The sequence below is a fragment of the Phascolarctos cinereus genome, unplaced genomic scaffold (genome assembly GCF_003287225.1).
Source record: "Phascolarctos cinereus isolate Bilbo 61053 unplaced genomic scaffold, phaCin_HiC Scaffold_2;HRSCAF=192, whole genome shotgun sequence".
Lineage (NCBI taxonomy): Eukaryota > Metazoa > Chordata > Mammalia > Diprotodontia > Phascolarctidae > Phascolarctos > Phascolarctos cinereus.
The window spans coordinates 130,436,060-130,449,519 of record NW_027555625.1 but is presented as its reverse complement, the minus strand read 5'-3'; the positions used below and the strand labels follow the sequence as shown (position 1 = coordinate 130,449,519).

At 44.0% G+C, this 13,460-nt stretch overlaps 1 protein-coding gene across 1 annotated transcript; it reads left to right on the top strand.

Annotated features, from left to right (window-relative positions):
- Window positions 1-2,713: 2,713 nt before the first annotated feature.
- Window positions 2,714-11,978, top strand: STAR (steroidogenic acute regulatory protein). Its single transcript, XM_020985263.2, has 7 exons — window positions 2,714-2,873; window positions 5,239-5,352; window positions 5,901-6,028; window positions 9,136-9,294; window positions 9,979-10,163; window positions 11,190-11,283; window positions 11,778-11,978. The coding sequence occupies exons 1-7, from the start codon at window positions 2,810-2,812 to the stop codon at window positions 11,889-11,891; spliced, it is 858 nt and encodes a 285-aa protein (XP_020840922.1). The 5' UTR covers window positions 2,714-2,809; the 3' UTR covers window positions 11,892-11,978.
- Window positions 11,979-13,460: the final 1,482 nt, after the last annotated feature.

Here is a 13,460-nt window from a genome sequence, read left to right as displayed (position 1 = left end):
CAAGGGGTGGGCAGGGTTGGTCTGGAAGCAGCTGCTGGAGGACATTGTCATTCCCAGGGCTACTGGGCTTCCCCCCTGCCCATCAGAGGTAGTTGGTCAGGGGTTGATTTTGGTGAGGAAGGTGGGCCTCTTCACAGGAATTGCTCCTCTTAGAGATGGTTGGACACTTCCAACAAAGGGTGAACGAATCACTATGTACAAAAGCAATTGCCAGGCTGCCTCTCCACAGGGGCTGCTTCCTGGGATGAGGTGGGGGGCCGTCTAGAAGTAAGGCTGGTGATCTGGGGTAACTGCTATTCCCAGGGTTTGGAGGTACAGGGTCTTGGGCTGACTCTCTCCAGGCCTGAGGGGAACAGGAGGTGGAGGTGCTGCCTGTAGTTTGACTCATTCTAAGCATATAGTAGCTATTAACCTCCCAGTGTTGTTGGGAGACACAAAGGGGATAACTGGTCCAAAGGGCTTTACCAACTTTGAAGAGCACCCACTGTTATTATTGTGGTGGTTGGGAACAGCTACTTCTACTATCCCTGACGACATCTCTCGCCTTTTCAGGGATATTTATCCATGGGACTTTCACTCTGGACCTCCCAAACCCCTTGAAGAATGAATTCGCACCGAAAGAATTTTTGCAACCAGTCTCTCTGATAAGGGCCTCATTTCTAAAATACATAGAGAATTAAGTCAAATTTATAAAAATACAAGTCATTCCCCAATTGATAAATGGTCAAAGGATATGAACAGGCAGTTCTCAGATGAAGAAATTAAAGCCATCTATAGTCATATGAAAAAATGCTCTAAATCACTATTGATTAGAGAAATGAAAATCGAAACAACTCTGAGGTATCACATGACAAAAATAATAAAATGATAAATGTTGGAGAAGTTGTGGGAAAATTGAAACATTAATGCATTGTTGGTGGAGTTGTGAAATGATCCAACCATTTTGGAGAGCAATTTGGAACTATGCCCCAAAAGGCTATAAAAATGTGCATACCTTTTGACCCAGCAATAGCGCTTCTAAGGCTATATCCCAAAGAGATCATACAAATGGGAAAAAGACTCACATGTACAAAAATATTCATAGCAGCTCTTTTTGTGGTGGCAAAGAATCAGAAATTGAGAGGATGCCCATCAATTGGGGAATGGCTGAGCAAGTTGTGGTATATGAATGTAATGGAATGTTATTGTGCTATAAGAAATGATGAATAGGCTGACTTTCAGAAACACCTGGAAAGACTTGTACGGACTGACGCTGAGTGAAGACAGCAGAACCAGGAGAACATTGCACACAGTAACAGCCACATTGTGGGATGACTAATATTGATAAACTTAACCCTTCCCAGCAATACAAGGATCTAAGACATCTCCAAAGGCCTCGTGAAGGAAAATTCTATCCACGTCCAAAGAAAGAACTGTGGAGTTTGAATGCAGATTGAAGCATACTATTTGCTATTTTTTTTTCTTCTGTTGAGTTTTGTTTGCTCTTTCTGGTGGTTCCTCCTATTGATTCTAATTCTTACAACATCACTAATGTGAAAATATGTTTAATAGGAATGCATATGTATAGTCTATATCAGATTGTATGCCGTCTTGTGGAGGGTGGAGAGGAAGGGAGAGAAAAATTTTAAACTCAAAAGCATATGGAAGTGATTGTTGATAAATCAAAATAAATTAATTTTTAAAACCTAATAAAAAAAAAGAATGAATTCCCACCAAAGAGGAGGTCTAAAACAGGACCTTGGGATCACAGGGGCTATATAGACCTAGCACTGGGTGGGACCTTAGTGGCCAATCTAGTCCGACTTCCCAGCAATTAAGAAAGCTGAGGCTCAGGAAAGATAAATGTGCAGGCAGCTAGGTGGCACAGTGGATAGAGCACTGACCTTAGAGTCAGGAGGATCTGAGTTCAAATCCAGCTTCAAACATTTAAACATTTATTAGCTGTGCAACCCTGGGCAAGTCACTTAAACCTGATTGGGGCCCTTCCACCCCCTCCAAAAAAACAGATAAGTGTCTTTCCCAAAGTCATCCAAATATTTAGCAACATTTGAAGCCATGTCCTCTGGTTCCAGAGCCAATGTGCTTTCCACTGCCCCACACTGCCTTGTCTATAGCAGGAACTCAATAAGTGTGTGTTGATTAAGTGAATGAATGAAATCTCCAGAGGCAGCAGAGAATCTGGAATAGAAAGAGCACATGAGTGGCAGTTAGGAATAAGGCAAGAAAGCAGACGGTCCTGACTCTATAACTGACTAGCTTTGACCTTAGGCAAGTCACCTCCCTTCTCTGTGTCTCAGTTTTCCCATCTGTAAAATGAAGGGTTTGGAATACAGAGTCCGTGTGGGTCTCTTCCGGCTTTATCATTCTGTGTTCTGACGTTCTCTATTTGAAGGTTTCTTCCAGCTCTGGCAGCAGGCCACTAGCATTCGGGCTGGGAGACACGATCCGTTCTGGGGCGACTAACTCACACCTCCAGACTTGATCTGAGTTGCTTCTCCTGGTTCCCATCCTCTTAGTTTCCACTTCCCTGGCCACAGTCACAAGCTAAAGCTGCAGCTGCAGGGGTCCCTCCTCCCCTTTCCCTCCACCCTCCCCGCCTAAGCATCTCAGTGAAGCAATGCCTCTCTATCCTTGACCCCTTCCTTCCCTCCGTGAATGATGGTCCCTTTATCTCCTCCTGATGGTGCTGCAACCTTCAGCAGGCATTTAAGAAGGAGAACTCGGGGGCCCAAAGAGCAGCTGCTGGTCGGGGAGGCCAAACCTTGACAGGCCAAGAAAGCAGTGGCTGCCCCTGCTGCCCCAGGGAACAATGCTTCTGGCTACTTTTAAACTGTGCGCTGGGAGCTCCTACAGACATTTGCGGAATATGAAGGGTGAGGACTCTGGGCTGGGGCCTTTTTGAGGAGGGACCTGGGGTTCTTAGACATTAGGGTGAATTGGTCAGTGCACTTGACTGGGAGAGTCAGTGATCCAGGACTGCAACACTAACCAACTTGCAAATTCACTTCTTTTCCCCTAACTCCCCTTTCCTTCTTTATGAAGGGAGGAAGGGCGTTTCCCGAATATATGGATGTTTCTGGTGGTGGTCAAGGAGGATCTGAAGGGGGAGGCAAACTGTCAGTCCTAAAGTGTAGGCAAAGGAGGAAGAAAAAAGGAGGAAGAGAATGAGGAAGCAGATGGATCAGGAGAGCAGTAGGTAGGAAAAAAAACCCCCCAAAACAAAAAACGATGCCGATGGTGGAGAGTAGAAGTGTTAGCTTTAACTGCCCACCTTTGGTTCCATGCACGGGTTTCCATGCCGGAAGCAGCTGGCCTCTCTCTGGCTCAGACCTGACCCACGTGGGAGGTAATATGGGAGCCATGAATGGACCCAGATGATGCCCTCGGGTTATACCCAAGTAAGTCACCTGGTAGATTGTGGTAGCTCCATCAATGTGGTTTCTGAAATGAGGGAGACATCACTTTTCTCGAACCACTTCTAGCTCAACTTTCCCACCCCAGAAGAGATATGTTATAAAATCCATAAAGTCAGGGAGAGGTAGGAGAAAGGTATTAGCAAAGATCAAAGTCATTTGGGGAAGCAGGAAAGAAGGCTGGATGTGTTCAGATATTACATCTGGCACTTACTAGCTGTGTAACCATAGGCAAATCCTTTAATCTCTTGTTTCCTCATCTGCAAAACAGGAATGATGAGAGACATGTTGACTACTTCAGGGCTGCTGTGAACTGCTAATGACATAACCTATACAAAGTGTTTTGCAAGCTTTCAATGTCAGGGTTTGGGTGTGTGTGTGGTTGTATTTTTAAACTAATGAGCAACCTGAGTCATTTCCCCCTTGCTTTTAGACAGTTTTCCTCTCTGTCTCTGCCCTTATGTTCTTTTACCTCCCTCTAAAAGCACAAGCAGTAAGGATTGCCTGGTCATCCTAACAGAATATATAGCCTCTGTCTGCCTAATAGAATATATAGCCTCTGTGTGTGCTTCCTGAATGTCTCAGGATTGGGGCCAGGTTCTCTGACTGCAGGTTCTGGTTTCCAGGGGTGATTGGGTCCCAAAGCTTCAAGGACATTGTGGATGACCATTAAACAACAACTTCGGTCTGTAAAGATACCAAGGCCACTCTGGCTGCTTGTAATCTCGGGCAGATGGGGAGACAGGGATGAGGATGAGAGGTGAGGCAACAGGAATCACAGAGAAGCTTGGACAGGTAGTCAAGAGAGAGATCTTGTGGAAGAAGTGGCCACGGGCAGTTTGTGTAGCTTTTCTGTCACTGAAATAGAGCTGCTCTGGCTGGAAGGTACCTCAAGATCCGAGGAGTCAATCTCCCATTGAGTTCATTATCCAGATTCTGTTCCCGAAGAGTTGGAGGGAAGCTCTTGGCTTTCCAGGCCCTCGCTGATTAAATTTGTCTTGGTTTTCACTTGACCCTTGATCCCAACTATTGGGCTTCATGCCCAGAGAGATCTGAGGATTGAAATGGGAATCTCCAGAAAGCATCTGGCAGCTCTGCTGCCAAGTGTTAAGCTACTCAAGATTGTAGTCTGTTTCAAATCTGGCCTCAGACGCTTACTGGCTGTGACCCTGGGCAAGTCACTTAACCTCAATTGCCTCAAAAAAAAAGAAAAGAAAGTTGTAGTCTGTGCTGGTTCTTTCTTAGTCAGTGGGGTATAGTGGAGATTAGGAAAGGAGACCAGGTAGAAGCCTGAAGATGTGTCCCACCTCCCTAGGCCTCCTATTCCCCATTCATAAAAGAAAGGGAGGGGCAGCTGGGTGGCACAATGGATAGAGCATCAGCCCTGAAGTCAGGAGGACCTGAGTTCAAATTTGGCCTCAGACCAAACACTTCATGCTAGCTGTGTGACCCTGGGCAAGTCACTTAACCCCAAATGCCTAAAAATAAAAAAAAAAGGAGAAATAAAAAAATAAAAGAAAGGGATTGAACCAGGTGAAGAGAGAACACTGGAGGAGGAGTCAGGAAGACCAAAGGATGAATCCATATACCAACCAGCTATGTATGATCCTAAGCAAGTCACTTAAACTCTCTGAGCCTCAGTCTCCTTATCTGTCAAACAGGGATAATATAACACCTAGCTAAGAGAGTTGTTCTGAGGGGTAGATGAGACAATGAAATAAAGCACTTTGTAAACCTTTAAAGTCCTGTGTAAATATCAGCTACCTTGATGTCTGAGATCTGTCTCAGCCTTAATATTCTTACTTCTCTCTCCTCTTCTCTGAAGGTCTAAGGCAGCAGACCATCATGGCCATCAGCCAGGAACTGAGCAAGAGGGCGCTAGGAGGCCCAACACCCAGTGCATGGATCAGCCAGGTTCGCCGCGGCAGTTCCTTGCTTAGTAAGTGCTGGGGCTTCAGCTGTAGGGAAAAGACCCCCCAGACTTAATCTAGTACTCCAGGTGGCTTCCACTCCTTTCTTGTGCTTGTGGGATTTCTGACCAGGGAAGATGACAAGCTGGTTTCCTAGAACTAGTCAGCCCTCCCCTCGCCCCAGCATCCTTCACATTTTGTTGTTGTTTGTCTATCCTTACTTGAAAGTTGGAATCTGGGGGCAGCTAGGTGGCGCAGTGGATAGAGCACCAGCCCTGAAGTCAGGAGAACCCGAGTTCAAATCCGGCCTCAGACACATAACATTACTAGCTGTGTGACCCTGGGCAAATCATTTAATCCCAATTGCCTAACCCCTCCTGGGCAAGTCATTTAATCCCTATTGCCTAAACCACCACCCCTCCCCCCCAAAAAAAAAAGTTGGAACCTGCCTCTTTGGAGGAGGTTGAAACTTCAGAGAATGAACAATTAAAGCTAATGGGAACTGGAGGCGGGGCACCTGGGGGAGATCATTGGGGTTCTACCTTCTTCAAGGGACCACTTTGCCTACAATCCCCAGGCTCTCGGCTGGAAGAAAGCCTCTACAGCGACCAGGACATGACTTATCTACGACAGGGGGAGGAGGCCATGCAGAAAGCCCTTGGCATCCTCAGCAATGAGGATGGTTGGAAGAGTGAGATTGAGCGGGTAAGAACGTGCACAAGAAAGCCTTTGGTCGTTTTTTCCAATGGGCAATCTTCAAAGCCTGGTTGAAACCTCACCTACCTCTTCCCTGATTAAAGATGACCTCCTCCCCTGTGCTCCTAGAGCACCGACTAACCGTATCATCCATGTCAGTCAACAAGCATCATTATTCACCTGCTAAGGGTCAGTCGTGATAAGCCCTAGAGATACAAAAAAAAAAAAAGCAAAAATGTAGTTCCTGACCTCAAGAAGCTTGTAGCTCTGTGATCCTTAGATATACAGAGGCAGCTTGGTGTAGAAAGAGCACTGCATTTAGATTCAGAGAACCTGGGTTAGATTCCCAACTCTGGTATTTACTAGCCGTGTGACACGTGACTAGTAACTAAGCTTCCCTGGGTCTCAGTTTTCTCATCTATAAAATGAGCGTTTAGACTAAGTCACTTTTAGGGAAGTAACTGGAAAGTCCCAGTGGTAGACCTGAGATTTGGAATGCAGGTCTCATAGTGGGCCCCAGGATCTAGAGTTGGAAGGGACCTTATAGATCATTTAGACCAGAGCTCCTTAACCTGGGGTCCCTGGATCCCTTTTTAATATCCCTTTAGGGGAGTTCTTGGTGAGATTTCAGGGGGTCCATAAACTTGAACGGGAAAAAAATGATATATTTTCACAAGATCTCACTCAAATTTACATTTTCTTTAATTATGAATTTTTAAAAAGCATTCTGAGGAGCCCATGACACAAAAAAATATTAAGAACTCCTGATCTAATGTCATTTTACAGATAAGGAAACTGACATCTAGAGAGGTCAAGTCATGTAACTAATTAGTAGCAGAGTTGGGACTTTTTTTTTTGGTCTTTGGATCTCTAGTACCTTAGTGTCAGCACATGGCTTAATAAATGCTTTGTTCCTGAATGAATAAATCCTTGGTTTACAGATGAGGAAAGTGAGGTCCAGAGAGGTCAAAACAACTTTGCCTGAGATCATACAGTAAATTACTGAGCGGGAACTTGAACCCAGGTCTTCTGACCACAAATAGCATTGTTGTTGTTGTTTTTACTGTAACGTCATGCTGTTTATGTGCTCCTGCCAATTCTACCGATGGAGAACACTTGGTTTCCCTTGATGAGTAGAGCCAGAATTAGTAACGAGAGCTCTAGGGCCCTGTAAATCTGGTTAGGATCGGCCTTCTCTGGGCCCAAAGGCTATTCCTACTTCCCATAACCCTGAAAATTACTCAACTTTTTGATTACCAGTGGAAGCATTATTTGGGGATAGGAGGATAATAATAGGTCACATTCCTAGAGCACTTTAAGGTTCACAAAGTCCTTTCGTTATATCAATCTGGATGTGCATGTGATACTTCAGTTTTCCAAATGAAGACTTGACGTTCAGTGGCTGAGTCCAGTTGCACAGCTCAGAAGTCCCAAGCTAAGACTAAAATTTTGTGAGGGCAATATGGTGTGGTGGCAACAGTGCTGAGCTTGGAGTTGGGAGAGGCCTGAGTTTGAACCCCATCTCTACTGCTTCCTAGCAGAGTGACCAGGCTATAAGCAAGTCAGTTAACCCCAATAAACTTCCATTTTCTTAGCAGCCAACTAGGAAATAACACCAATAGCCCCTGCCTCACAGGGCTATTACCAGGATCAAAGATAATCTATGCAAGGTGCTTGGCAAACCTTGACTCAATTATTTTAATTCCCCTTGTAATTGCCATTTCTATTATGCCAGAATGCCTTTGCAAATTTTGGTCAAGTTTTTAACTTCATCAATTACTTTCCCAGACTCTGGTTAATTATGCAATATAAAATCAGACTCCTCACCACTAGTTGCTTGGGGGAAGATAACTTTGGAAAGCAGAAATCACCATCTCCTCTAGTGATGCAGAGCTTCTCTCTCAAAGAACTCTGTGATCAAGCTTCCAAGGTCAAACTCTGGCCTTCTCAGAGGCCTGTACTTGCTGATAACAATCCCATTAGCATCATCTTGTGGAGGCCATTGATGTTATCACCATTTGCATGCTTCCTGGTTATCTCATTCTTCTTTGCTACCCTAGGAGAAGGGGGAAGGCAGTTTCCTACCTCCTCTCTGGAAGACTAGGAAGATCACCCGGGAAGTCAGAATTAGGAATGCACCTCAATGTCACACAATCTCAGCTGGAAGGAGTTTGTAAGGCTTTCTAGCCCAGCCCCTGCCTACCATCCCCTTTACAACTCCCCACCCTCATCCTAAGTGGTCATTCAGCCTTTGAAGAGGGAAAGCCTCATACACCCCATCTGCCTCTAACTTCTTATACGTTACCATTTGTTCTGTTCTCTGGGGCCAAGCAGAACAAATTTAATCCTTCTTCCATAGGACAGCCCTTCAGAAAATCTTTAGGATCAGAGCTTTAATAATCTTAGAGGTCATGATACTAACTCCCTCATTTTAGAGTTAAAGAAATTGAGGGCTGGAGAAATCAAATGACTTTCCCAGGGTCACATAGCTAGTATCTGAGGCAGCATTTGAACCCAGGTCTTCCTGACTCTAAACTCTATACACCACGCCATGTTGTTTTCTTCATGTCCTACCCTAAGTCTTTGATTGGGAACAGGCTGAACTTCAGCTAATCATGGGGCATGGTCTCCAGGCCCTGCACCATATTAGATACTTATATTGCTTATCATTATCAATAATTATCATTATTCTTTCTAAAATGTGCTGTCTAGAACTGAATATAATACCCTCAATGTGGTCTAATTAAGGTAGAGTAGAGTAAGACTTTTAGGATACTACATCACTGCTTTCTTCATCTTTGTCTTCCTGTTTTATCTTGGCTCCATGTAAGGAAAATTCTGACAATTAAAAATTGTCCAAAATTGGAATGACTGCTTTGTAAAGGAGATCTTCAAGTGGATGACAACTTATCTCTAGATAACAAAGTATTTTCTGTTGAGATGAGGATTTGGGCAGAAGGATCTTTTGAAGCCTCTTCCAACTCTTTGATAGTCTTTGATTCTCTTGATTCTCTATCCCTTTTCTCTACACTGCTTGTCTGGCACTGCTACGAACCCATGGGTGGAAGGTGTTTCTTCCCAAATGTTACTCCAGCTCTCCTGTCTTTCTCCAACAGTCAAATGGAGACAAAGTGTTGAGTAAGGTTGTCTCAGATGTGGGCAAGGTGTTTCGGCTGGAAGTGGTGGTGGACCAGCCCATGGAGAGGCTTTATGAGGAATTAGTGGAACGAATGGAAGACATGGGTGACTGGAACCCTAACGTCAAGGAGATTAAGGTGAGGTGATCTTCCTGTCTATCGTTTAAAGCCCAGCAAAGATGCTAACTCCTTCCCTAAACTCTCGTGTCTAAGAACCTTCCCCTTTAACTCATAGTTCACTTTTTGAACCTTTGTAAGGTACTTATGTGATATTTTGCATTATCATTTTGTATCCTTCATTAAAACTCTCCAATGCCTCATCTTGGCATGGAAATAAACTTGGCTACTTGGAGGCTATACACCAGTAGGAGCTGGGGTAGGTCCTACTTAGTAGGTCTTTGGGTGTGGGCCAGGGGAAGCACCGTGTGTCTGTGGTTTGAGCACCAACCTAATTAAGCATGGAGTGGTTCGCCACCAAAGTGAATATTTCAGCCACAGCAGTTCTTGAAGACCATATAACGAGGCATAGAAAGTTTATAATCTTTATTAGCAGAGGGAATATTAATGCATCCTTGAAGTACTCATTATTTGTACATGTGTCATCTTCTAATAGACAGCCAGCTCCTCGGGGTTGGGACTGTATCTCCTCTATACTTTCTATCTCTCTCAGCACGAGGCTTATACACAATAGGAAGCCAAATTTGGGGAATGTTGGAGATGATGAAGAGATCTGTAACAACTGTCTCTGAAGTTTAAGCCAATGAGCCCTTCCTCTTTTCCCTCCTTCGAACTAGTGACTAATTTTCTTTTGTGTCTGAGAAGGTTCTGCAGAAGATTGGGAAGGACACAATTATCACCCACGAGATTGCCGCCGAGACACCAGGAAACATTGTAGGGCCTCGAGATTTTGTGAGTGTTCGATGTGCCAAGCGTCGCGGTTCTACTTGTGTGCTGGCTGGCATGGCTACCCACTTCGAGGATATGCCTGAGCAGAAGGGTATCATCAGGTAAGTGCCCTCAGGCTTAAAGACCCATCTCACTACTCCTCGCTTCTAAGATCTCTTCCCAAGAGCCATTTCTTCTATAAATATTCTTGGACATACTTTGGCCTGGAGACATGCAATAACTGTTGAGTAAATATTGCTAAGAAGTTCTGATGCCATGTTAGTTCCCTTGCCTTTCAACACCTCTTTTGCAAAAAAAAATCCCACAAAGATTCTTTCCATTGTTTTCCAAAGAGGGAAACCAAGGCAGAAAGAGACCAGGACAAGACCTACAGGTTCATAAATTTAGAGCTGGAAAAGCCCTTAGAGGAAATGTAGTACAAGTCCTTCATTTTACATGTGAGGAAACTGAGAACCAGAGGGGTTAAGTGATTTGCCCAAGTTGACATGGGTATAGCAAGTCCCAGAGCCAGAATTCAAACCCAGATCCTCCAACCCCAAGTCCAGTGCTTTTATAGGTATCCCATGTGGTAGCCAAAACTTGTTCTGCCCCATTTTAGAAGTACAACAGCCTCATTTACCTATTTATAGCTAAGTGAGGACCACCATAAGAAAAACAAAGAGCTGGGAGGTGGTAGAGTTGCAGGTGCTGATGTAACCTGCATAAACTGCTAAAAACAACTTCTGAGAGTCAGGAAGACTGAGTTCAAATCCCACCTCAGACACTTAATAGTTGTGTGACCCTGGGCAAATCACTTCACCCACTTTGCCTTAGTTTCACCATCTATAAAATGAGTTGGAAAAGGAAATGACAAACCACAGCAGTATACGTGCCAAGAAAACCCCAAATGGGGTCATGAAGAGGTGGACATGATTGAAACGATGGAATCCAACAACAGAATTGTGAGGCTCAGATGAGATATTTGTAAAGCACTTAACACAATGCCTGGCATTATAGGCACTACTATAAATAGTAGCTATTGTTATTAGGATTCCAATGATCTATCATAGTAATGGTACTGAGCACTATTTAAGAGACTAGAACTGTGAGTTCTCATCTTATGACTTTGATTCTGTTCATCCCCTCAGAGCTGAGCATGGCCCCACCTGCATGGTCCTCCATCCTGTGATTGGAAACCCCTCTCAGACTAAGCTGACCTGGCTGCTCAGCATTGACCTCAAGGTAAGTGACTTCAAGTTGGGCCTGACATGCTGTGTGACCCTGGCCAAATCACTAACCTATGTCTGCCTCAGTTTCTACAACCATAAAATAGGATAATAGCCCTGCCTCCCAGGGTTGTTGTAAGGATCAAATCAGATATTTCTGAAGTGCTTGGCACACAGTAGGCACTCAATAAATGCTTGTTCCCTTCCTCCCTCCTCCCTCTTAGGCAGTTGTAGCTTTAGGCTGGTTCCTTTCGGTTTTAGCTATCTCCTTACAAATTTTTCCACTTCAGGTTCATGGTTAGTGGGAGAACAGCCATGAGGTCTATAGAAGCAGCATTACAAACTGCCCTGATGTCTTGGGTAGCGTTCACAGATGGAGCTGAAGGATGGCTATCTGTAATTCCAACATGCCACATACTGATTATGAGGCTTATGCTCAGTGGGCTGTGGGGCTGTCCTTGTTAAGATCATTTTGCTCAAAGGAACCTTTCTACTTGTCTCATGATTCAGGGCTGGCTACCAAAGGCCATCATCAACCAAGTTATGTCCCAGACGCAGGTGGACTTTGCCAACCACCTTCGCAAGCGCCTGGTCTCTGGCTACACTTCTGCCGTCAGTTGTTGAAGACCTCCAGACATCTCCTAATGGTCCCTCACAAGCATTGTTGCCTGTGCACCGATTAGCAAAAACCCAGCTGGGAAAAGCCTACGGGTCTGTGTAAAATCTCCTTTCTAGACCAGTGGATAGGAGTAGTGGTGAGAGGGGAATTAGGGGGTGGGGGGTGGAGAGAATTGTTTATAATATAGCAAATAAGGGCAAAGGCTAAGGCCATAGATAGCACCAAGAAACAAGAGCCTTCTCTGCTCCAAGTTCACTGTCAGGGTTGTGCTGGAATAGGTCAGGCAGGGATGAGGCTAGTCCAAGGCCTTCTAAGTCTTCAACTGCTGAAAACATGTAAAAATACTTCGGGCCCCTTGGGTGAAAATGTGAGGAAAGAGTCCTGCCTTTGGAGTTAGGTGGCCTTGGGCTTGACTCTCAAGTCTGCTGTTTACTACATGTGTAACCTTAGGTAAGTCACTGAATGTCTGTGGGCCTAAATTTTCTCCTCTGTTTAAATGAGTCTTGGACTAGATGACTTCTTCAGCTAGCCAAATTCACAGGATAAGAGGGTAGGGAGACTAAACAATCATTTTTTTTGGCAAACTAAATTATAAGCCTGAATCACTTACAAAAACTGTTTCAAGTGAAAGATGAACAATGAACATCAAAGAGTATATAGTTCACGACTGCCTATTTTATTCACTTAAAAGAAAGGGAGAATGTCAAATAGGAATAGAAAAATAAGAATGCTAAGGAAAGAAAGAAAAAGAAGCAGGTTAAGGTTGACCAAAACTATCAACATAGCTGTTTCCCAGTGGCTTTACATTAAAGAGGAGATATGATTCCTGGTGTAATGGCAAGAATACTGGAGTTGCACCCAGAAGACCTGTTTTCAAAGTCCTGGGTCCGTCACTTCAGTGTTCTGTGATCTTGGGCAAATTACCTTCCCTCTCTGGACCTCAATTTCCTGATTTGTGATAGGAAGGGGTTGGACTAAATGCCCCTTTTTAAAGCTAATCTCCCCATGTTTCTGTTTTGGATATTCAAGGCTAGTAAACTTTGTGTTCTGCCTTATAGGTCATGACTTCAGGGGACTTTAGGAGAGTAGATCTGTGTCAACATATGCCCATCTTTAAAATGCTGTTTAGGCCTAAAAGATATACAGCTACCAATTTTTCAGCTAAAATTTCTATATTAATAAATCAATACTTGACTTTTAGGTGAGTGTAGCAAGGTCTTTTTCCAAGTTTTAGGCACTTCTCGATTAGGGTAGGCTTTTTGTTGTTGTTAAAAAGATTTGCAAGCAACAAAGAGAATAAATCTGCTCTCAAATACTTTCCCCTCTACTTCACAAAAAGGAATAGTTAATACAATGGAAGGTTTGCACAATGTGGAAACAAAGCTTTTATTTATTCAAAATACTAGTGGGAATGTTGCTATTTATTGCTTTAAGTGTAACCACACAAGATGGTATTTATTACTATTTATTCTGATTATTCCAAGGAGCATGAGCCAAACAGCCATTCTAGCGTTGGCTGAAATGTCACATTGACTTGTCTGCCCAGAGTCCAAAGATCACAGAGGGAGGTGAAT